This window comes from Sceloporus undulatus, chromosome 3 (genome assembly GCF_019175285.1).
Source record: "Sceloporus undulatus isolate JIND9_A2432 ecotype Alabama chromosome 3, SceUnd_v1.1, whole genome shotgun sequence".
Taxonomy (NCBI): Eukaryota; Metazoa; Chordata; class Lepidosauria; order Squamata; family Phrynosomatidae; genus Sceloporus; species Sceloporus undulatus.
In genome coordinates this window covers 228,619,109-228,642,561 of record NC_056524.1, presented here as the reverse complement: position 1 = coordinate 228,642,561, position 23,453 = coordinate 228,619,109, and the positions used below count along the sequence as shown (strand labels likewise).

Genomic DNA, 23,453 nt, shown 5'->3' with positions numbered 1-23,453 from the left:
GAGTATGCCTTGGGGTCACGCTATTGCATATTGTGTAGGGAAATAAAAGGCAGCAGTGACTTCTGTTTCTAGAGTGTAGACGCACCTTTAGTCTCAAAGGCGTCGCAAGATCGCTTTGCGCACTGATGCATTTGAGGCAGTGGGCTCAAAGTCTATGAAAGCTCATGCTACTAACCTCTTTGTTTCAGTTGGTCTCAAAAGTGCTGCAAGATTCCTTTGCGTACTTTGGTCTTCCTCCTTCCTCTTTAAATTCTCCCTTCCCTCTTAACAAGTTATTACCTTCTCTCTTTCTGTGTATGTATGTATCTGTATATGTGCATGTGTCCATATATATATATATATATATATATATATATATATACACACACACACACACACACACACACACACACTTATTATTATCAATATTGTTATCATGCTTTATTTATATAGCACTGTAGATTTGCACAGCACTGTACATAGAAACAATAAAATAGGTAAGAGTAAACGTGCCCATGGCCTACAGTCTAAGAAATAATAGTATAATACATATAAATGATGCATAACAATACAGGAACGGGTTCAATAAAACAGGCAACAAATTAAAAACGTCAAATAGCAAATGATAGTCATGCAATGCCTGGGAACGCTTCTCTGAACAGGATGGTCCTCAACTCAATTTTGAAACTAGTTAAAGAAGTGATGACAAGTGTTCATGGGACATGGAGGTTCCAGGAGTGAGCGGCAGCAAGTGATTTACACACACACAGTATATCTATGTGTGTGCGTGCGTATATTTGTGTATTCAAACAAAAATCCATGAAACAGTGATACCTTTATTGGCCAACCGAAATGCACAATATACTTGTTGCAAGCTTTCAAAGCTCCACTGGCTTCTTTATCAGGCAAGATGTTACAAACCAAACAGGAGAAAAATTAGAGATGTTAGTAAGATGCCTGCATTTTGTTATTTCTGAATGTGGAGCCAGTGGAGCTTCAAAAGCTTGCAACAAGTATATTGTGTGTTTCGGTTGGCCAATAAAGGTATCACTGTTTCATGGATTTTTGTTTAAGTGAACTAAATGGCCAACACAAGTACTCCTGCATGTTTGTGTGTGTGTGTAAGAGTGCTAAGAGCAAACCCCCTCTGAACAAATCCTGCCAAGAAAACCCCATGGTTTTCCCCATGGTTTTTAGGATCACTATAAGTTCAAAAGATTTGAAGGCACACAACAAAAACTGGTCTGTACAACCTGTATAGACATACTGTATGTCTTTCTAGTCAGTGGAGGTGTTTAAAGATCCAGCTGCATGTAATTGATTTGGCATTATATGCAGGTTGTAAGTACGGGGAATGAAGTCCTGAAGATGTTACCCTGATGAGAATTTTCTCCCTCACTTGTGAAATTTTCTTTCATTCCTCAAATTCCTCATATTTCAGCCACTTAAAACATCAGTTTATCATTTAGAAATACGGTTTAGTCATCCAAAGAAAAGGAGGATGCCAGTAGATAAAATATAAGGATAACATGTCAAGATTGTAAATGTCTAACTGTCTGAAATGTTAGAAGTTTGGGGACTGAAGGAAAATTTCATTGGAGGACAGAATTCTTATTTGGGGACAATCAGTTATTTTGCCTCTGTATCAGAGCTACACTAATTATTTATGAAATAAGGATAATGTGTGTGTTGTGTGTTTCTGGTATGAAAAACCCTGTGAACTCTGTGAGAATTAGATACTTGTAGGGTTTGTTTTGTTGGTGGGCTCTGTGTTTGTGATAGATGTAAGGCAAGCAAGTTTTGTAAATACAGGAATTTAGAAGAGGAGGGGGGGACTACATTGTTGTGAATGTTAACCATTAAAAGGGAAAACTTATTCTGCAGCTTGTTCAGTTTGACTTCAAACCTTTTTTTATTAATCTTTATGCATTTATGCCTGTTGAGTATCAGTTCTAATAGATACTTGCAAAGGTAGACCTATGATAAAACATTGCACTGTATCGCCAGAATATATTTCTTTATGGGGCTGTTAGGGAAGTTTTTGATCCTAATTTATTTCCACTTTATGACTATTTTAATTCATGTTTGTTTTGTTTTTTCTCCTCAGCATTCTGTGAGGGCTACAAGCTCAGAGGTTGACCCAAAACACACTGCAGAAATAATACAGTTTGAGTCCACGTTACCACTCCTACCTCAGTGCTAGGGAATTGTAGTTCATTGTGGCACCAGAGTTCTCTGACCAAGCTAAATATTTCACAAAACTACAGTTCCCAGAATTCCCTAGCATTGAGCCAGGGCAGTTAAAACAGTCTCAGACTGGATTATTTCTGCAGTGTGTTTTGGACTGTAGTTGTCAGATCAGATTCCTTTGATTTTTTTTCTCCTTTCAACTTAACAAATGTATATAGCTTTGTATCCAGGGCATCCCCCAAGTATGTAGACCTTCTTTATGTGGGGATGGTCCTGTTTTATTTTCAGATTGATATTTATAATCACTCAGAGCCACAGTCAGATGGAACAGAAATTGTATGTCCAGTATAAATAATATAAGTACTTGCTTAAATGGACCATATCCTGGAGAGCTTGGTACTGCAACACTATACAGTATGTGTGTTGATGTGTGCCTTCAAGTGATTTCCAACTTATGGCAACCCTCAGGCCGTATCATGGGATTTTCTTGGCAAGATTTGTTCACAGGATGTTTGCCATTGCCTTCCCCCAGAGGCTGAGAGAACTTGATTTTCCCAAGGTAACATAGTGGGTTTCATGGCTGGGCAGCAATCAAACCCTGGGCTCCAGAGTCTCAACATTAAAACCACTATGCTACTTAGTTCTCACTACAGTATAGTATTCCCCATTTAACTCTCTTGGTATTTTTCATTGAGTAGGTATGTGTGGATCTGCACTGTTGGAAGTCATGAGCAAGTATGTGTAGGAATGAGCTCCACTGAATGAAGGGTTTGTTTTAAATATTCAGCAAATGTACTTGATATAACTTTAATTGTCAGATAGCAGTATTGTATTATTGTGCAGTATTCAACGCTAACAAGGAGCAGCTTAACAGTACAATCCTGTACTATTCAGTTCAGTGGAGTGTAGTCCTTGATGAGCGAGTATAGATTTGCAGCCTAAATAACTTTTAAAGGGTGGTGTACATTTCTAGCTTGGGGGATTTCCCAGTTTGGGAGATATGAGAGATATATACTTCACTTCACTGGCATGGAGACTTCCTGGGGGGAAACATCAATTTTAGAAGGTAGTTGTTGAATTAAGTGAAGTCAGTGCCAGAGAAAACTGTTCGAGATAAAACATAGAGATATTGTGTCTGCATCTGAGAGAAAATATAAATGTAATAAGTGCTTTACCTACATATGGAAGGAATTTTTTGAGACACCTATTGGTGGCAGGAGAATCCTCTCACCTAAGTTTCTTTCTTGAGCAACAAATCAAGACCTGTTTTCTGATTAAGAGAAGATGCTGCAGGGCCCTAAAGGGTTTTTAAAGATCAATTTTCTGTTGTACCATAATCAGAATGATGTATGTTCAAAGCAACATTGGTCATTGGAAATTTTTGGTTCCTTCCAAATTGAAAATAAAAATAAAAGCCCCTTTCATGACAATAAGGAGAGATGTAGTCATAAAATGTGTACAAAACAGTTTCATTCCAAGAATAGCTCAACAGATTTCAGTCAGGATATATTAGTATGTCCTTGCTCAGGGGAAAGTAATTTGAAAATCAGCTTGCTGGGGTTTTAAGGAAAGGGTGACTCCAAAGCTTATGGTAATGTGTTTGGAGGCACACCTTTCTGAAATGTCTGCAGGTTGATTTTCAAATTGTCTTCCCCTGAAAGAGAAGGTCCAAATATTTCCTGATGAAATGCATTTGGGTTTTTCTTGGAACGAACCCCTTTTTAATACACTCTGAGACTCTATTCTTCTCATCAAGTTTTATTGTATGTTACAGTTTCTTTTCCCTTAACAGATAAATACCTACTTTTAAATTATTGACACCTTTGTTCATTTGAAGAGGTTACTTTACTATTCCTGTTTTTGTTTTGTTTTTTGTTCTTCTTAGGCAGCCAAGCAGCAACCATTTATTCCCATTCCTCTCTGCAAACACTAAATTTGTTTAGCTTCCCTGTATCTCTTACTTTGGTAGAGTTTTGCTTGTACATGAAGCCCAGAGTTTTGTGCTTAGAGTTAATGGGAAGGGGTCTCCCATCAATAGCATGTGATGACTCAGAGCTAGTAATTTTCCTCTGTCTCTCTTGTGGAAGTGCTCTAGGCTGGAATCTTTGCTGTCAGCTTCAAGGTCCCTTGAAAATGGTCAAAGTTCGTGTTGTCCAGAAGATACTTGAAGTAGCTTGTCCTTAGAATAATAACTGAAAGCTTGTCCCTAATTCCTCAATCTGCAAAGCTGGAAAATATGTATGTAGTCACATGCATAGCAGAGTGAAAGTAGCTTGGGGTCATCAATCCCAACTATTTTTGTTACTTATCGCTGGGGAATGCTGTTTGGCTTCTTTCCTCTTAACAGCAAGCCTTTCTTGTTCCCTGTATTCCTGCCTTTTCAGTTTTGCCTGCGGAATAGAAAAAGCAGTATTTTGCTTGTATTGGCCACTTTCTTTCACCTTCTTTCAAAATACTTGGGAGTTAGCATTGTAGCAGCATTTTCCATCTTTGAAATGAGGTAATAAAATAATTGTCTTTTTCCTGTGGCTTTTGACTTCTTCAAGGGATCTTTTCAAATTGTGGGAATGGGAAGTATAATGGCAAGTATGGTCCAGTGTAAGCAAGTTGGTTGTTGTTGTGTGCCTCTAAATCATTTTTGAGTTATGGTGACTCTAGGGAGAACCTATCATAGGGTTTTCTTTTCAGGTTTCATCAGAGAGGAGTTGCTATTGCCATCCTTTGAGGCCAAGAGAGTGTGACTTGCCCAAGGTCATCCAGTGGATTTTAATGCTCAAGGGGGAAATCGAACCCTGATCTCCAGAGCCATAGTCAAACATTCAAACCACTATACCATGCTGGTTCTCAGTCTGAATAAGTGTAGAGTGATATATATGGGCCCAAACCCTCTTACTTTACATATATATTGATAAATATAGAATCAGCAGTCATTTAAAATGAGATCTTGGGGAGCTTGATGAAAGTAGTGTAGTGTGCAGCTCCTCTAAAAAAAGGCAAATTCTATGTCAAAGATTAGCAGATAAAAAAATAAATAAAATTGAAACTATCCATATCATCATGCCTTTATACAAATCTCTGGTATAGCTACAGTTGGATTACTGTATGCTGGTCTAATGGTCACAACACCTCAAAAAGGTTGTTACACACCTGGTAAAGATACTGGAAGGAATGTGTGGAAAGGAAGGGCTTCTTCTTTGTCTTCCGTTAGATCTTTGGAGTTTTAATTCTTTAACAAGCACTAGATACTTTAGCTTGCCGATGTCTACTGTTTCATTATGAACCAGATTTCTCCCAAGGAGCTCTGGACGACATACCTCTCCCCATCCACATTTTATCCACACAAAAATCATGATTAGCTGAGTGGAGAATTTGAACCTGGATCTTTCTCATCCTAGTGTCCTTATGTTTCTCTGTCCCATTTATGTAGCATTCTTTTTTCCTACAGGAAAATCTCTTAAATATCATTCCTTTTCTACAGGTGTATTGGATATTATTATGAAGCCACACTTTAGGTTACCAGTCCAAATCACTTTTCTGGAACGGACGTCTGGAATATAGATTAGTATAGATTAAGGCAGCCTCTGTGGAAATAACTTCAGACTTTGTTTCTGGTAGGTCAGTAGGAGCCTAATTATGAATAGATAGTTAACGGCTAGGGAAATTATTTTTGTACAGTAATTGATACAACTATGTTGTAAAATGTGACAACATTATAACCTTTCTCCTGAGTCACTGATTGTAAAGGCCATGTGCTCCTGTATTACGAAATTAATTCGTTCCGCGGCTAATTTCGTAACCCGAAAAACCTTCGTAACCCGAATTGCCATAGGCGCTAATGGGGAAAAAAGCCGCGGCTCTGCCGCGGCTCCATTTAAAACAGCGCCGGAGTTTTTTCATAACCCGAAAAAACTTTCGTAACCCGAAACAATAAATCCCTATGGGATTTTTTCGTATCCCGAAAAATTCGTAACCTGGGTATTTCGTATCCCGAGGTACCACTGTATAGCTAATCATTTACTTGTAGACTTCAATAGCCTTCTGTGTTTCTATAGCTTCTAAAGTTTGAGAATCATCTGGTAATTTATAGCTGCATTGTATAGCCCACTCCTGTGGTCTGCTGCCCAATGCCAGAATAAATAGGACCAGTTGTAAGAATTTACCATCGAAACAGTGTTATAAACAAGATGCTTAACCACTGTACCCCACATTGTTAATGCCCCTTCTCCTTTTATGTCGTGTCTTTTTAGATTGTAAGCCTGAGGGCAGGGAACTGTCCAATTAAAAAGATTGTATGTACAGCACTATGTCAATGTACAGCGCTTTATAAATAAAGGTTAACAATAATAATAATAAGAAGAAGAAGAAGAAGAAGAAGAAGAAGTCATGGGTTCACACAGAGGAAAACCTGGTGAGAATAAGTTTTTTAATGTGCTTTGCAAATTAAAATCCTACATGGAAGTTAAGAGGGTCTATCTACCCTTTTACATCCCTGCTGGCCTGCAACTGCAAATTATGATTACTGATTCAGCAATCTAAGCACCAAATTGTGAGGTTTTGGGTTTCAGAAACTTATGATTATTCTATTGGCCAGTTTAAACACATTAAGCTTCATTTAGAAAACTTACCTGGTTAAACAAACACTAATGATGAATTGGTTAAATGTCTATATAATTTGCATGTGTGTTACATCTGTCATAGAAACCAACACCTCTATAATTTATGAGAGAAAAAGGGGGTAAATCAGGAATGTCTTTTAAGGCAGTATTTGCTATTTGGTGCTTTCTAATACAGTATTGTTAAAAATAATGTATCATGTTGCTGTCTGACTAGAGATATCTTTTTCTCACTTACATTTTAATCAATTATTCCAACAGATTAATTGGTTAAATGTTGCAGCCATACATCAGGCCTGTCTGTTAACATCATAGTACATACTGCTTTGACTTTAATGGGGACAGTGTGCCTCTTGTTAGGCTATAGCTTGACGAAATCACAGTGTCCCAGAAAGTGCATTTGAAGTTGATGAACACCTAAAGGAGTCTCAAAGCTAGTGTTTGTTACTGTTAGAGTTGATTCAAATTATTTTAAGGGTCACCACTCCTAACTTCTCAGAAAAGCAGAGTTTATTTGAAAACAAATAATATCTAAAAGCTTGAGTGCTTCTTGTTTATTAATGCATTTCTGATCTCACCTCTCCTGGCCAAATAACCAACAGATACTTTAGTACTGAACTTTTTGGTGGTTCTAGTACAATTATTCCTCTGTCTCCTAGCCATCCAAATGCCAGTGGATTTTAGCCTTTTTTGAGGTCATGGACTACTTTGAGAATCTGCCTCCCTCCCCAGAAAATTTATCTTAAAACATTTCAGATTAAAGGAAAGAAACTGAAGAGGGAGGAATATAATGTTTGCACCAAGTGTATATGGACCTTTTGAAACCAATCTATGGACTTCTTAGGGATCCTTGGGCCACATGTTAACAAGACCTGCTGACATAGGTACTGTTATGACAGTTGATGCAGATAGCATTGTGTATGTGGCAACCATTCTGTAAGGGGACAGCTATAGGCTGTGGTGCACATTGGGCAGTTATGGGATCCAGTATAACTACTTGTTGTTGTGTGCCTTCAAATCTTTTCCGATGTATAGCGACCCTGAGGTGAATCTATCACAGGGTTTTTCTTGGCAAGTTTCTTCATAGGGCATTTGCCATTGCCATCCTCTAAGGCCGAGAGAGTATGATTTGCCCAAGGTCAACCAGTGGTTTTCCATGGCCAAGCAGGATTTGAACTCCTGAGTCATAGTCGAAGTCTCAAACCACTACACCTCACTGGTTTATATTTATACTACATACATTAAAAATGAACAGAATTCTGGCCTAAGTGTCTTACATATGATTATATGTAACCAACGGATGAATATTAGCGTACTTCAGTTAAAGCCTCTAACATGGCCACATAGCCTGAAAAACCCACAAAAAACTATGGATGCCAGCCATGAAAGCCTTCGACTTTACCTCTAACAAAGAAGTTGTTTTTAACAAAGCCTATTTATACCTCTCAACCCCCCTTTCCTCATCATCCTCTGTGTAATGAAGTTTTTTAGCATCACCAGCATTAAGAGGATGGTGAAAGAGACATAGAGAAACACAGACTTTCAGTATCATGTTGTAGCAGTATATCTGCCATAAACAGTACAATAAAAGCTTGAGCTGAGAGTGTAATTTATCTAACGGCAGTTGATCCCTGCCCACAACAGGTAAAGTAAACAGGGGATATCCCCAAAATCCTTTTTGAGCATGTATGAATGCTGGAACATATAGAAAAGGGGATTGAAAATAAGCCTGCCCCTTCAGTTACCCCCAGCATGTTAAGGATATATCTAGAATTTGATTTTTTTAAAAAACAAAAACAAAACCTGGGTGCATTTTTAAAGAAGCTTTCAAGAGGTATCCAGATGGTTCAAAGTGTTCATTTACTTATGCAGTGCTTCCCTGACTTGGATGTTTTATTTCACATGTGTAATAAATGACTGAAAAGTTTGGTGAAACATATTGAATTACTCTTCTTTTTTATGGTGCAGGAACCTGTCCCTATTTTTTCTGTGTCATTTCTTCCTCTCGTATCAAATTTTCTCTTAAAGAAAGAACGTCCAGGAAGGCATCCTCTTCATTAATTGTGGTATAACCGGTACTTCCTTCATTGCCTTGATAGTTCTTCAGTAGGAGTTTTATTTATAGCAAGCTAATGTTAACAGATACATATGTATTTGAGGTTGTATACAGTTCTTAGTGAATTAGAGTAGGTATTTTTGAGTCAAGGCACACAAGAAACAAGTCCCACTGAAGTCTAACAAGAAATAGTGGAGTTTGACACTGCTGTAACTGCCATGGCTCAGTGCCATAGAAGTCAAGAATTTGTGGTTTTGTAAGATATTTGAGCTCTGGTGCCACAACAAACTACACATCCCAGGATTCCATATAATTGAGCCATGGCAGTTAAGGCAGTGTCAAACTTCATTATTTCTGCACTGCATGTTGGAACTGGGTTACACAACACACACTTAAGCATACGTCTATTGAATAACGAAACAGATATGAGAAGAGTTGGTTTTTTTTGTTTGTTTGTTTGTTTTTTTACATAATTGTGGAAGTGAAAAGCTTGGGTGGCTTTAGTCATACGATATCTGAAATTCCTGTGTTTCACACAGAAATTTTATGAAATAAGCCTGAAAGTCTTTATAATCTTGTCTAATTTATAGGCATTTGACCTTAAGTAAGACTCCCACAGTTCAGAAATTACACAGAATTTGGGAAGGGGAAAGTAGAATATTTCATGTTTATCTCTTTAGGACATCTTGTTGCTTCCACATGTTTTTGAGTGTCAGTTCCTATCAGACCCAGCCAACATGATGAATGGTTAAGAAAGTGGGAGTTTTCTTCTCAAACTTCTTGAGGGCAGCAGGTTGGGGGATTGTTTCTTGAGCCAATGGAAGCCGAGGTTGCGATTCATTTCTGTGTATAACACCATTTCCCTTTTTTGTATGTTCAGTTTTCATAAGGTATTGGTATTAATTACATTACTTTGATGCAGAACCTGTATGATATATTGAGGGATGAACTATAAGGGACCAAACAAACAAACAAAAAACCCAAAACCAAAACAAAGCTATAAAGCAGTCTGCTGAAAGTGTCATGTAGAAACGGAAATAAGTAGTATAGCCACTGTGACTCAAGTTATTTGCTTATTTGCAGTGTCTATTAATCACTTTAAATTCAAAGCTGAATGGAAGTATATTGGAGTAGTACAGTTTTGACTGCCTAAAGAAAATTGAGCAAGGATGAGATCAGCTGGAGTTCCTTCATTGCACAGTTGAGAAAGCCCTACTATGCAGAATTTGAATAGCAGCCTTTAAATATTGAACCCAGATAGTTTTTAAAGTTATTCATCTTTATACAACTTCATATAATTGCAAACTTCAGAAAGTGAACACGGAATTTGAAAGTTAAACTTCTTTTCTTGTTTTGTCATGTGCCTTCAAATCATTTCCGCTTTGATCTATGGAAAAGCGGTATACAAATAAAATTTATTATTATTTATTTATTATTTCCAACTTACGGTGACCCAAAGGTGGGCCTATCGCATGATTTTTTTGCCAGGATTTGTTCATAAGGTATGTGTCTCTGCCTTCCTTCTTAGGCAGAGAGAGTGAGACTTATGCAAGGTCACTTGTAGTGCATTTCCATGGTTGAATGGGGACTTGAACCCTGGTCTCCAGAGCATATTCAAATGCTCAGACCACTCTCTCTGTTATATCTTTTCTTGTGCCCTTTCACTTACAGTGAGTTCCATTACATGTCTCAAAGTTTCTCTCAATTTCATTCTATCTGTAGTCATAGTCACAAAGGTTTGAAAAAGGTAAATTCTCTAATTTATTATTTTTTTCATTTGGTGATACTCAGGTATTATCATTGTTCAGCTAGTACAGTATGATCTCATTGATTTATGCGTAATAACAATTTAGTTGATAAGTTCAAGGTATGTGATAACCTAGAAATAATTACAGTAAAATAGCATTAATCTGTCATATAGTAAGAGTACTGGTATATATTTTAAAAATCTCCACCTGTTATTAAAAAACCCACTTGTTTAGGTGTTTGTTCAGTATTTTTAGTATAGTTGTTACCAGCTTCCTATTAATGACTTTCCAGGATGATGAAGTTAAAGAAAGTGCAGTTTCACTTCCTGTATTTCTGCTAACAGGTTTAGTAAATAAACAAAAAGACACTTTTAAAACATTTTGAACTCTGGTTTTCCGTGCCCCAGCAGTGCCAGATTTGTACCAAAATAATATTTCTTGCTTACTTTAAGGACACTGTTGATCTATTTAACTGGACACTTGTAGTTTTTGTGTGTTGACCAAGGATGAATTTTATTTTGGGACAGCTTGAGAAGAAAATGGAATAATCAGGCTCTTGATACTTGAAGTCTAGGCTGCACGTTGGGGAATAGGTGTTGCATGTGTGTTTGAAATTAACCCAGTTCCTTATCTGAAGTTAATTATGCTAATACAGCCCTCTCATGGGTCAGGAATACCAGAGAAAAGCATAGGAAACCACCATTATATCAGACTAGGGTTTCTGGCTGCTAACATTTTTAGAAAATGTTGTTAGTGATTACGATTTAGATTTGGCTGTTGATGCTAACAATTGAATTTGAGGCAAAATTGTAATTGAATGAAATGGTTGATTGGTGAATGGGTTGGCTAATGAATTCCAAAAGCCAGAGTTACCCATGGTCATGTTGGCCTGTTTCTTTTTCTAGCCCACAATTGTTTAACTTAACAGAGATTCTCCAGGTTCATGGTAGGTAACTGCCCTTTGGATTCTCAGTTCTGTAATAAAGTGCAAGGTGATGCCTTGTAATCTCTAAATGGCCTGTAATTTTGATACTGTATCATTCTGTTCAGTTTAATGCTTTAAAATGTATTTTTTATAGGAACATGAATGAAAAGAACTGAATGAAGATCCTCTTGAAAAGTGAAAATAATCTTCTGTGTGGGATGTACAAATGGGTATTAAAAAGCATCTCAAAGTCAACTACAGTGATAAAACAACTGTGTTGTATTGTAGTGGCAAAATATTCACTCTTCACAAACTACAATGTTTCCCTGAAAATAAGACACTGTCATATTTATTTTTCATCAAGAAGACACACTATGGCTTATTTTCAGGGGATGTCTTATTTTTATTAAGTATGGTACAACAATCTACATTTATTCAAATATAGTTAAGTCGTCTTCTTCTGGAACATAGTCATAGCTTTCCATACCCGGAATTCCATCCTGAATTTATTGTGACTCCATTTCTTTTAGAACCATTGACCCAATCTTTCCGCTCCCTTCCTGCCCCCTTCCGTTCTGCGCTGGGCCTATCACTATGTCTTATTTTTGGGGTATGGCTTATATTGTGCAAATGCTTAGAAATCCTGTTACAGCTTATTTTATGAGTACAGTATGTCTTATTTTGGGGAAAACAGGGTATTTGTTGTAATGTTATCATTCCACAAAGGGGAAATCAAGCTACTGGAACTGGAAACTCACATTGATGGTGCTTCATTTCTATTTTAAAAACCTGGAGGTTTACTGAGTGCTAATTTGATGTTGGTGGAAAGACTACACAGAGAGAAGTAAACTGATACTTCTAGGTCATAAGCATTAAATGTGATCCAGAGGAGATCTGATTGTTCTTGTGCCCTACTTAACAGTGATTTGCTGTCTGCTTGTAGAAATTATCTAGAATTTCTTACTCACAAACCATAGTATTGTCTTGTTCTTTTAAAAAAATTAACTGCTTGTCTTCATGACAGGTTCCTGTTAGAACCCTGACATCCCAGTTTTCATATTGCATGGATTATAAAAGGCAGGTAGCAGAGATAATCAAGAGAGATAATCTGGGGATTAATAGAGCTGGAGGAAAATGTTTGTCAGATATGCTGTCCTTAAAACCTGTCTTACTTTCTTTTTAGTTATTTTTATATAGATGTTTATAACTCCTTGCTGAGTTTGAAATCTTGTGTGTGCTTTTTTCTTTGCAGATGTGGGGGCACTGTAGGTGCCATTCTGACATGTCCACTAGAAGTTGTGAAAACGCGTCTGCAGTCTTCCTCTGTTACCCTCTATATCTCTGAAGTTCATCTAAATACTGTGAATGGTGCCAGTGTTAATCGTGTAACTAGAGTTTCCCCAGGGCCTCTTCATTGCTTAAAGTGAGTACCTATTTCTTTCCCTTTCCAGATACCCAGTTTTCTTACTATATATACTCATGTATACGTCTAGATATTTCAGTCAGAAAAATAACTCAAAAAATTTGACTCGACTTATCCACAGATCAATGTAAGTACTATACTTTAACTCTTACTATTTTAAAAAAATAAAAGGAAAAAAGGAACCGTTCCCTGGTGAAAGGCAAGAGTGTAATCTGTTTTAGAAGCACTGGCCCCCCTCTACTTTCTCATTCATCCAGCCTTTAGTGTGAGTGCAAAAGGTATGCCTGCCAGAATGTTCTTCGGCATTATTTTCCTTTCCCTTGTCATTTATATCATTTGTCAAATGCCTCTGAGTTTTACTCCAGCTTATCCACAGGTCATATCATCCATAATTTTGGCCCAGAACTTGCCTTGGACTTACACATGAGATCAACTAATAGTTGAGTAAATACAATATGTCTTTTTTTCTGACATCCAGAAGTATACTTTGCACTTCCTGTAAGATCAAATTCTAAATTGAAACGTATTACCTTGTTATCTATATGACATCTTCTTTTGAAGTTGGATATTCCTACGATTAAACTAACCCTCGTGGAAAATAAAATCTATATCAACATTTGTGTACAAAAGTCTATAGTAAAAGCAAGGTACAGTTGAGACAATAGACCAAAATACATGCTTCTAGTCAACATTCTCTGTCTCGTTTTCTTTTCAGTGCTGTTTTTATGACCCTTAAATGCTACTCAAAGCCCACACCCCTGCAGCCCCATTTTTCTACTCAAAAAGCCACACTGTGCCAGGGCTGTTGGGTGAAATCATGCCATGCTGTTGTCCTACCCACCACCTATATTAGGCAGCACTTTTTCCATAACTGGAAGTTGATCTCAAGTCATGCTTTAGTAAAGAAAGATGAAAAAAACTGGAAACTTGGCAAAATTGCTGCTATAAGAATGGGAGAAATTTTTGAGTAATTAAAAAAAAAATTAGGGGAACATGGAGGTCTGAACTCCATTGGGTGCATGTGTGGCCCCTAGCACTCTGCTATGTGCCCACCCCTATACTAGAGTAATGTCTCTGTGTGTGTGTGTTTTGCAAGTATCATTCCATCTGGCAAAGGTTACATATTTCTTCCTTATTACTAATACTTTTTTAGGCCCTGGCCAGACAGGCCCTTTGTGGCATCATGGCAACATGCTAGGGTTGCCTTGGGGGTGGCGCGTGCCCATGCCCTGCAACCCTAGCACATGATGAGGACGTCGCAGCTGTGCAGCACCATCCACACGGCACACACAGCTATGACGTCGCACAAGCGCAGCGTCCAAACAACGCTGCGCAGCTGCGACGCCATCGCGCCATGTCTGGTGGTTTGCAGCGGCGCAACTGCACCACAAAAAGGAGCTGCTTCCGTGCGCTTCTTTCTTGCTGCACAACAGCGTCGCAGAATTTGGTTGCTGCGGCGCTGCTGAGGAGCAAGGAGAGGCACCTCCGTGGCGTCTCTTTTTGGCGCTCTGTGTTGCACCACTTGGCAGAGCAATATTGGTTGTTATAGATAGGTTGTAGAGAATGGCTTAATGTAATTCTTTTCACAATTGTGAAAACATCTATGGCTACTATACAGGGCAAAGAAATATAGCTTACTAATTACAGCGAAAGGAAAATTCAGTAAAAGCCAGTGTAAAGTGATGCATATTGTGGCAAAAGATAGCAAGTTCACAGATATGTGGGATGTGAGCTGGTAGCAACTGACGAGGGGATTGGGGGTCATGGTTGATAAATCTAAAAATATCAATCCAATGTGTGTCAGCTGTTTTAAAAAGGACAGATTCCAAATTGGGGATAATTAGGAAGAAAATCAGAGATAACATTGCCAGTTTCTTCTTTCCCTTTAATAAATCGATGGAACATACGTCTGGAATGTACAGTTTTAGTCACTGTCCTTAGGATGTTGTAAAGTTGGGGAAAATTTTAAAAGAACCAAGATGGCCAAAGAACTGGAATAACTTGCCTATGCTTAGTGAATCCAGGGTCATCTGCTGAAACTAAATGGTGTTAGAGTCAAGACAGATAAAAGAAAGTACACGTGACATGGTAATGAATCAGGCAGAGTGTTTCCCTTGTATGAGCTGACTTGGGCTGAGATCATTAGGAGAGGCCCTTCTCTCAGTCCCACCACCATTGCAAGCACAGTTGATGGGGACATGAGAGAGGGCCTTCTCAGTAGTTGTTTCTAGGCCAGCGGTTCCCAAACTTTGATCCTCCAGATGTTTCTCCCAGAACTTCCTTAGTGTTGACCAAGCTGGCTGGGACTTCTGGAAACTGAAGCCCCAAACACCTGGAAGACCAAAGTTTGGGAACCACTGCTCTAGATTCTAGAGCTCTCTTCCAAGGAGGTCAGAATGGCCTCTCCTTGTCCTTTAGTCTGCAGACCAAAAACTTTGTATTCAGACAGACTTTTAAAAATAAAGTTTTAAAAGAACAGGCTAAAGGATGTTGTATTGTTTGAGTTTTGCAGTTTTCAAGAGCTTTTAACTTTTTAAATTGCATTATTAATGTGTGATGTGTTTTAAAACTGTAATAGTTAAATTCTGTTTTAATACTCACTTTTTGTATGTTTTTGATTGTATTATTCTTTTAAATTATGAACTGCTTTGAATCCCAATTTTGAGGAAAAGCAAGAAATAAATACCGGTAAATGGAATGGTAGTAGTAGTAGTAATAGTAGTAGTAGAAGTATAAGATTTACTGTCACAAGATGAAGTGATGGTTGCCTAGTTTGCTTTAAAATAGAACTGGATAAATTCATGGATGATGGTCCTATCATGGCTCCTAGTCAGGATGGTTATATGTCATCTCCAGTAACAGGCAGTACACCTCAGTGTATCACTTGCTCTGGAGTGTGAGATGCAGGGTGTAGTTGTTTTCACATTCTGCTAGTGGGCTTCCTACAGATGGCTGATTTGGCAGTGTATGATAAGAATGGTGGACTAGATGTTTCTTTAGTTTAAACCAGTATGGTTGTTCTTAAGTAACACAAAGGGTGATGAATCAAGAAATTTTCTGTGACATTCTAAAATAAATTTTAAATAAATAGAAAAGTCAAGAATATTGAAAATGTAACCATTGCAGGATTAAAAAAATATTAGTAAGAGTGAAGCCCTGTTCCTGCTCTAGCTAGAGAGCCTCAAATTCTGTTCTTTTTAAAGAGAAATCTTACACATTCTAACTAAAATCAAAAGGAAATCTGTTAACAGGCCGGGGGGAAAAAACGAGGGAGGGGAGAGAAAATTTAAAAGGCAGTGCAATGCTGGCGTATCTTGTTAATATAAAGCCAATGTAAGATTCAGGGTTTTTTGCAACCCCTTTAGGTCCTTCTTACTGGTTCTATTAGGCATTTGTCCCAGTAACAAATTGCTTCTGTGTTAACTGGATCCGGCTATCATTATGTCTACAGAACAAAAAATGAATTTTAAGTTTTTAGAGATGAGGGCTGCACCCGCACTGTAGAAATAATCCAGTTGGTACAACAATAAATAACAATTTCCAGAATTCCATAACATTGAGTTGTGGCAGTTAAAGTGGTGTCAAACCAGATTATTTCTGTAGTGCCAGTGCAGCCACACAGGAGACTGATAGGGACTCTGGAGATTTCTAAGAAGTGGTTGAATAGCCACCTCCAAGAAATAGTTATTGTAGCAGGGGCTGGATTATGATCCTTGGGATCCATTCTGATTTTGTGACTCGTGTGAATCATCTATAACCCAGAGCCCTAAAGTATTGCCAGAAACTAGTTCCAGAGCTTATACAGAGTACAGAAAAAACACATGGATGCTAATAAGGGTGACTCTGACTCACAATACTGTAATAGGCCTTTCTTTTTCAGCTTTTTTTCTAACACACAAAGTAAAAATAGCTTCTGCAAGCTTCTTTGCCCCATCCTCCTACTTTTAGGAGGTAAGCTCACATTTGGCTAGGTGAAATATGTGAAGAGCATAATTATTTCTAAAGGTCACTGAGAGTGGGATAGGCTACCTCCTTCTGTGATATGGAACCTCCAGTTGGGTCATCAGAACAGCTATCATAGTACCTAAGGGCACAGCCAGGAGGACAAATTACTTTCCTCATCTTTGATCATTGAATCATCCGTAAATATAAAAACTCTGAAAAGCACAATGTATAATTACTATTTCTCTTCCTGTGTTCAGCATAGCATACTCCTAAGTTAGTGCATAAATAGACACATGCAGCTTACATCACTCATGGAAGCATTAACTACAGTAGATCTATGTGTGTATTTGGTCATGTATATTTCTGATAATTCCTGAAGCTCAAACTATACAGGAGGCTTGATGGTCCAACTTTGGCTGATCATTTCAGGGAGGGCTTTGTTCACTCCAGACTAACCTTGTTCTGGGATCTATGGTTTTCTAGATGCTTATGATGATTTGGCAATTGAAGAGTGATAATAAAAAAAATATTCTCTTGTATGCTTAGGAAATGGTTTGAACATAACAAATAGGGTTACTTGCAATATATATTTTATGCATCATTTGGTTTACTATTGTTGGTGTTTTGCTCTACCTTACTAGCTAGAATTATGGAACAGTACTTATGGGTAACTGTTCAGAAAATGGAGCTCTGTAACATGTTGTACAGTTGCATTCCTGAATGATAATGAATCTCAGACACATTACTATTCAGGAATGCAATTGAGCAGCATATTTCAGAGCTCTAAATTTTGATTATACAGTACATAGTATGAACCAGGTAGAGGACAAGTTTGTTTATAAACAAATGTCTCTAAGTGATGTACCTCAAGCTCAAATTTTGTTTGTGTAACTGGACAAAAAATGAGGGAGAACAGCATATTTGCTGCCAGCAAGAATAGTTACTGAGTTTTTGAACCACAGTGTTGAATTGAGTGTGTATACTGAGAATTATCAGTTTAAACCATTGGGAGTGGGACTCTTTTATGTCATTGTTTGTAGATTGCTCAACTTCCATGTCACTAACCTGCATTTCTGTTTGAACAAGAAATACTTTGAAGAAATTCTGGCATTGTTTAGCACCTCATCAAATGGATAAGCATAGTGTGGTGTACATTGCAACATGCTGATTAGATAATAAGTTTGCTTTGGAACCTAAACATACGTGAACTGGCTCTGAATATGATCCTTCAGTGTGTATTGTAGTTTTAACTCAGAATGAAAAGACTCGGTGTTACTTTCTGCTTTTTGGTTCATCAGTTTATTGCCAGATTTTAATTAACTGTAAACATATTCAGAGCTGGATTTCCATTAAATCTGGTTTACTTTTAAAAGTACTTTTGATGGTTATTTCTAAGCATCTTTGATTTTAGAGAAGTATTGTAATCTTGGTACAGTTATTTAAATCAGGGAAATAAATCCCAGCCTTGCCATAATAGCTCTCCCTCTCCCCAGAAATACCTCTGATGTTTGGGTTAGATGTAGTGCAAATGCCTATGACTGAGATCATGTCTGGAGATGATTAAAAGTCTTTAAAAAAAAATAGACATGCCAACAAAAGCTCTTCTTTTATAGTAAAGGAAAACGATTACTGCTCCCTCCTGTGGTCATGGCTAGCCCCATTTTTCCATTTCACAGTTAATGTTTCCTAGTAAATCTTTAATGCAAACAAAGTTGCCTGTTACTGAATGTCTTCATTATTGTAGAAATTTGAAGATGTCTATGAAAAGTCTACAAGCAGACTTCTTCTGAGAGCTAGTGTCTGCACACTTGTGTTTCCCAGCAAATGAAAATCAGAGGCATACTGCCTCTGATACTAGGGGTGATATATAGCCATCATGGTAGCCATGAATCTTGCCATAAATTTGTGTCATCCTCTTTTAAAGGTGTCTTAAGTTTGAGGCCATCAGTACATTCTATCATGGCATGCAAAATAATACATACTTCTGTTTTTCTTTAATCTCTCACCATTCAGATTCATTGTGTGATTTTGGATTCTTATAGTATATATGTGAGAGAAACTTCTTTCTAACCATTTTTCCACACCATGCATCATTTTATGTACCTTTACCATGTCTCTTCTTAAGCTAAAAAGGCCCAGGTTTTACTTTAGACTCTGTTTAGGAGCTGAGATGTTTTGTCTGTACCACCTTGATTTTTACATGGGATGATACTATCTCAGGTAAATTGCTGGCATAAAAATAAACTCTCACACCTCTTTCTCAGGTGGGTAAATTTCAATAAACTGCAGTTGTCTTGCAGATACTTTATCTAGTCCTTTACTCAAATTATCTTTGAATCTTTCAAGACAGAGGGGGAGAGTGGAGGCTAGTCATGATAGAAGAAGTTTTCATGATGACAACATCTTAATCTGTAGCTCAGTCTAGCCCTATTGGGTCATAATGAAGCCATCTTGAATGAACATGTAAGAGGGAAGGGAACACTAGCCCTTCTGTCTCTAGTATCAGTGTTCTCTGTGTAGAAGATTACATTCTGAACCCGAGGGTCTCCAGAATTTTGGAGGTGTACCATTAGTTGGAATGGTGATTTTTCCAGGGTGCCATGTTGTGTGGAAACCTTCCATGGATAGTAGTGGCTCTCTGCTTCAGACTTGTCACCATCCAAGTGAAGAAGGCAGTGGAAATCATGAGAAAGAAAGTGGGGCTAGCGTGCTTCATTCAGACACACAGTCAGAAGAAAAATATTTTGTTTAATCCATCTATAGCCTACCATATAAGTTTATCTTCCTCAGTTTTCTGTATGGGGCTAATTGCATTCAGTAAGGATAAGCCTTCTTTATTTTGCCATCCTGAACTGTTCCTAATCTATCCTGGATTCTGTTCTTCTTTTGCTTGGGTTGACCACATTAGCGTCAGATCCCTCCTTCCTTATATCCTAAAGATAAAAAGCTATGCAATGTGATTTAGTGGTGTGATTTTTTCTTCATTTGTTAAATAAGAATTATTATGTGTTCTTTTTCAGGATGATCTTGCAAAAGGAAGGGCCTCGCTCACTCTTCCGGGGACTAGGTCCTAACTTGGTAGGCGTGGCTCCATCCAGGTAATGTTATCTTGGTTTGTTGGTGCACAGTTTTCCAAACAAATATTTTTATTTGATAATGGAAGCTTGCAATACCTTTCCTTCATGTAAAGTCACTGGATATGAGTGTTTTTTGTTTGTTTGTTTGTTTGTTTTGCAAACTATTCACTTATCTTTGTGAGTAGTGATATTTGCATTAATGTTGTGTGTTTGTACACATACCATTCAAATATGAATATGTAGTGTGTGTATACGTATATATGCATGTTAAAAGTATCTCAAAGTTATTTCATTGTTTTTTACAAAGAGTGACTAACCATACTGTGATTCTGGTATGCCATGCTACTAGGTAAAAGTTCATTATAGTTGCAAAGTCATACTGGGGACTGTTATCATATGTGTTCGTGATGTGTCAACTGCTATTCTCACAGAAAAAGTCTACAGAAGTCTACTAAAAAGTTCTTAAACTAAATGGCACACATCTTTGCAAATGTAGCTTCTTTTTATATGAACAGGTTTAATTTTTACTGATTACATATTCTCCCTTCCAGCATAAAAAGTCTGCTTACCATTTTATCAAGGACAACTGGACTGAAGTGGTGTCACTGCACCAGTAAAGCAGTAAATAGTAAATTCTAGAGATATAAGAATCTGAGACAATACAGGAAAAAAAATCCATAGTACACTTTGGCACAGAAAGCAGATTTCCTTCCTTTCTTGTAAAGGACAATTAATGTGTTGAATGAACTATGAAAAAGGATCATTAGATCATAATAGGAAAAATGGAGATATGCCAAGAAACTACTATTGTCTAGGTGAGTCAGATGGCTACATGCCCAGCTTTGGATGAACACCACAGCATGCTACAATCTGTCATCTTGTAAATTATCTCAGGCCACCTTTGGACAAAAAAAGAGGGTTGATTCATTCTGACAACCTAACCTGCAACCTAAATACTTGTCTCTTGGTAAAGTTTGAGGCAACGTTACCCTTGCAGATAGCTTTCTTTACTGTATGGAACAAATACTGTTATAGTACTTTCCCTGGAGAAAGCCAGTGTGGTGTAGTGGTTTGAATTTGAGACTATGGTCCAAAATACATTGCAGAAATAATCCCATATGAGACCACTCCCAAACTGCAAACACAGTCTTTCAGGGGGAGTTTTTCTGGGGCTGATACACTTCAGCTCCAGATTAGGACTCTTAGCAATAGCAGTAGCATGTACGTTTCTATACTGCTTATTCTACTCTCTAAGTGGTTTACGATCTGTAAGCTGATTGCCAACAAGAAGTTGGGTACTCATTTTACAGACCTACAAAAGGATTGAAGGCTGAGTCAACTTTGGAGCTCCTGGGATCGAACTCACAACCTTGTGGCTGCAGTATTGGCATTTAACCACTGCACCACCAGGGCTCCCTTGATAGTAAGCACCTCGTCTTGTCTGCATTCAGTTTCAATTTGTTTTCCTTCATCTAACTCATTACCTTATCCAAGCATCCATTCAGAGGAGACACACTATCCTTATTTGAGGATGTATTTGAAGGCATGGAAAAATATATTTGGGTGTAACCAGTGTACTGATAGTATCCTGCCCCATACCTCCAAGTGATCTCTCATATTGGTTTCATGTAGCTGTTGAATAGCACTGGGAATAGAATGGCCCCTTGTTGTACACCATATTTTTTGAGGAGCAGCTATTCCCAAGCTGTTCTCTCCACCTTTCCTAGCATTATTATCTTTTCTAATGAATCATGCCTTCTTATGATGTGACCGAAGTACTACAGCATCAGTTTTTATCATCTTGGCTTCCAAGGAGATTTCAGGCTTGCTCTGTTCAAGGACCCATTTGTTTGTCTTTTTGGTTGTCCACAGTACATAGACATGCTGAAATTGCATGTCAGAAATCTACCCAGAGATCAGCAGTTGCAGATCCTACCAGTTCTGGTTAGCTCGTTCCTCATATAAAATGATATTTATTCTGTAACATAATGAAGAATATAAATATAAAGTGACCTACATTTCCTGGTTGCTGATAAAACCTTGTAGTTTCAGTCTTTTAGAAGAATAAATGTAGGCTAGCTTTAAGACTGATTTAGGCACTTCATCTGAACCAATTGGTTCTTTCCTTTTATCTAATCTTTCCTATTGCAGCAATATTTGTATTTAAATATTTGAATTTGAAAAAAAAATCTTATGGTCAAAAAAGTGTTAGATATTAGTAACTTTGTATGAAACAGATTTAATAAAGCAAAATTTGAATAATTAAGGAAACAAAAGAAAGATAGAAATGAACCATGGTTTCCATGTATGTTTCCTGTTTCATAGGTTTACCTGAAATAATCTGTCCTGTTTCTTTCCCTTTTGTCAGTAAAATGTAACACTGGACTTTTCCCCAGCTTTCATGCTAGACTTGTCCATTTGCTTATGTATGAATATATCGTGGTTTTTCCACTCATCAAGCTTGGACAAATACTTTTGAGTTTCACTTAAACATTTGCTAAGTAGCTTTAACGGCATCTCTCTGTTTGAATAAGCTATGAGAAAACTTGTTTTGTAACATGTGTAGCATACTCCACTGATTTTGAATTCTGTTTTGCTAATTATGCCACATAAAACAACCACTTTATCACATACTTGTGAAAGGCCACATGTTTGCAGAACTAATGACTTTAACGTAATGAGCTGTTTCATGAAGACCTGGATGCTGTTCATATTATAAGCTCTGCTGAATGCATTTTTGTTAACTACCAATCAAAAGCTAATGTACATCTAATTAAACTTCACATGACAAAAATATCCAGTTAGTTTGTTCTTTGGTTCTGTTAGTTAAATTTATTTTATTTTATTTTATTTTAAAGCCCTCTTATTTTAAAATCCTCTTAAGGGAAAAAAATGAAAAGAAAAGCAGAAAATGGGGGGGGGGTCTTGGTGGTATAGTAAAAATGATATAGAAAACTCTTTCTTGCTCCCTTATAACAGGATTATCAATATTAAGATATATTTGCAGGTATATCAAAGGCATCAGATCCTGTTTGATCTTGAAAACTAAGCAGTGCCATCCCTGGTTAATACTTGAATGGGAGACTGACAATGAATACTAGGTGCTGTAGGCTATATTTCAGAGATAGGAACTGGGGAAACCACCTGAGTATACCTTGCCTAAGAAAGCCCTATGGAATTCATGTGCTTGCCATGACTCGACAGGCAACATGAAGACACATACACACCCATACCTCAGTTAATGAAGTAGATCTGTTTCTGGGATTTATTTCTTGAATAGAACTTTGGTACCATAGATAGAAATAATATGGAAAGAATAGGGATAGGGCTTCTACATGTTGTAAAAGAAGAAGAAGAGTACCAGTAGTTCATGTTTCAGCAGTTCTTTATTTCATACTAATATTATGTACATGTGAAATGAAACAACGAGGTCAGATAAGCCTTGCGTATTCTAGAGACCACTTGATTGTTGCCTCCAAATTGCACACCAGAATTAT

General features: G+C 37.5%; 1 protein-coding gene across 2 annotated transcripts in view; it reads left to right on the top strand.

Annotated features, from left to right (window-relative positions):
* SLC25A36 (solute carrier family 25 member 36) overlaps positions 1 to 23,453 on the top strand; it is a 50,410-nt gene that overhangs the window by 6,841 nt on the left and 20,116 nt on the right. For both annotated transcript variants that reach the window (XM_042457817.1, XM_042457816.1), the window contains exons 2-3: positions 12,764 to 12,934; positions 19,900 to 19,977. In XM_042457817.1, coding sequence (XP_042313751.1) covers positions 12,764 to 12,934; positions 19,900 to 19,977 — 249 coding nt within the window. The remainder of the gene's footprint in view (positions 1 to 12,763; positions 12,935 to 19,899; positions 19,978 to 23,453) is intronic.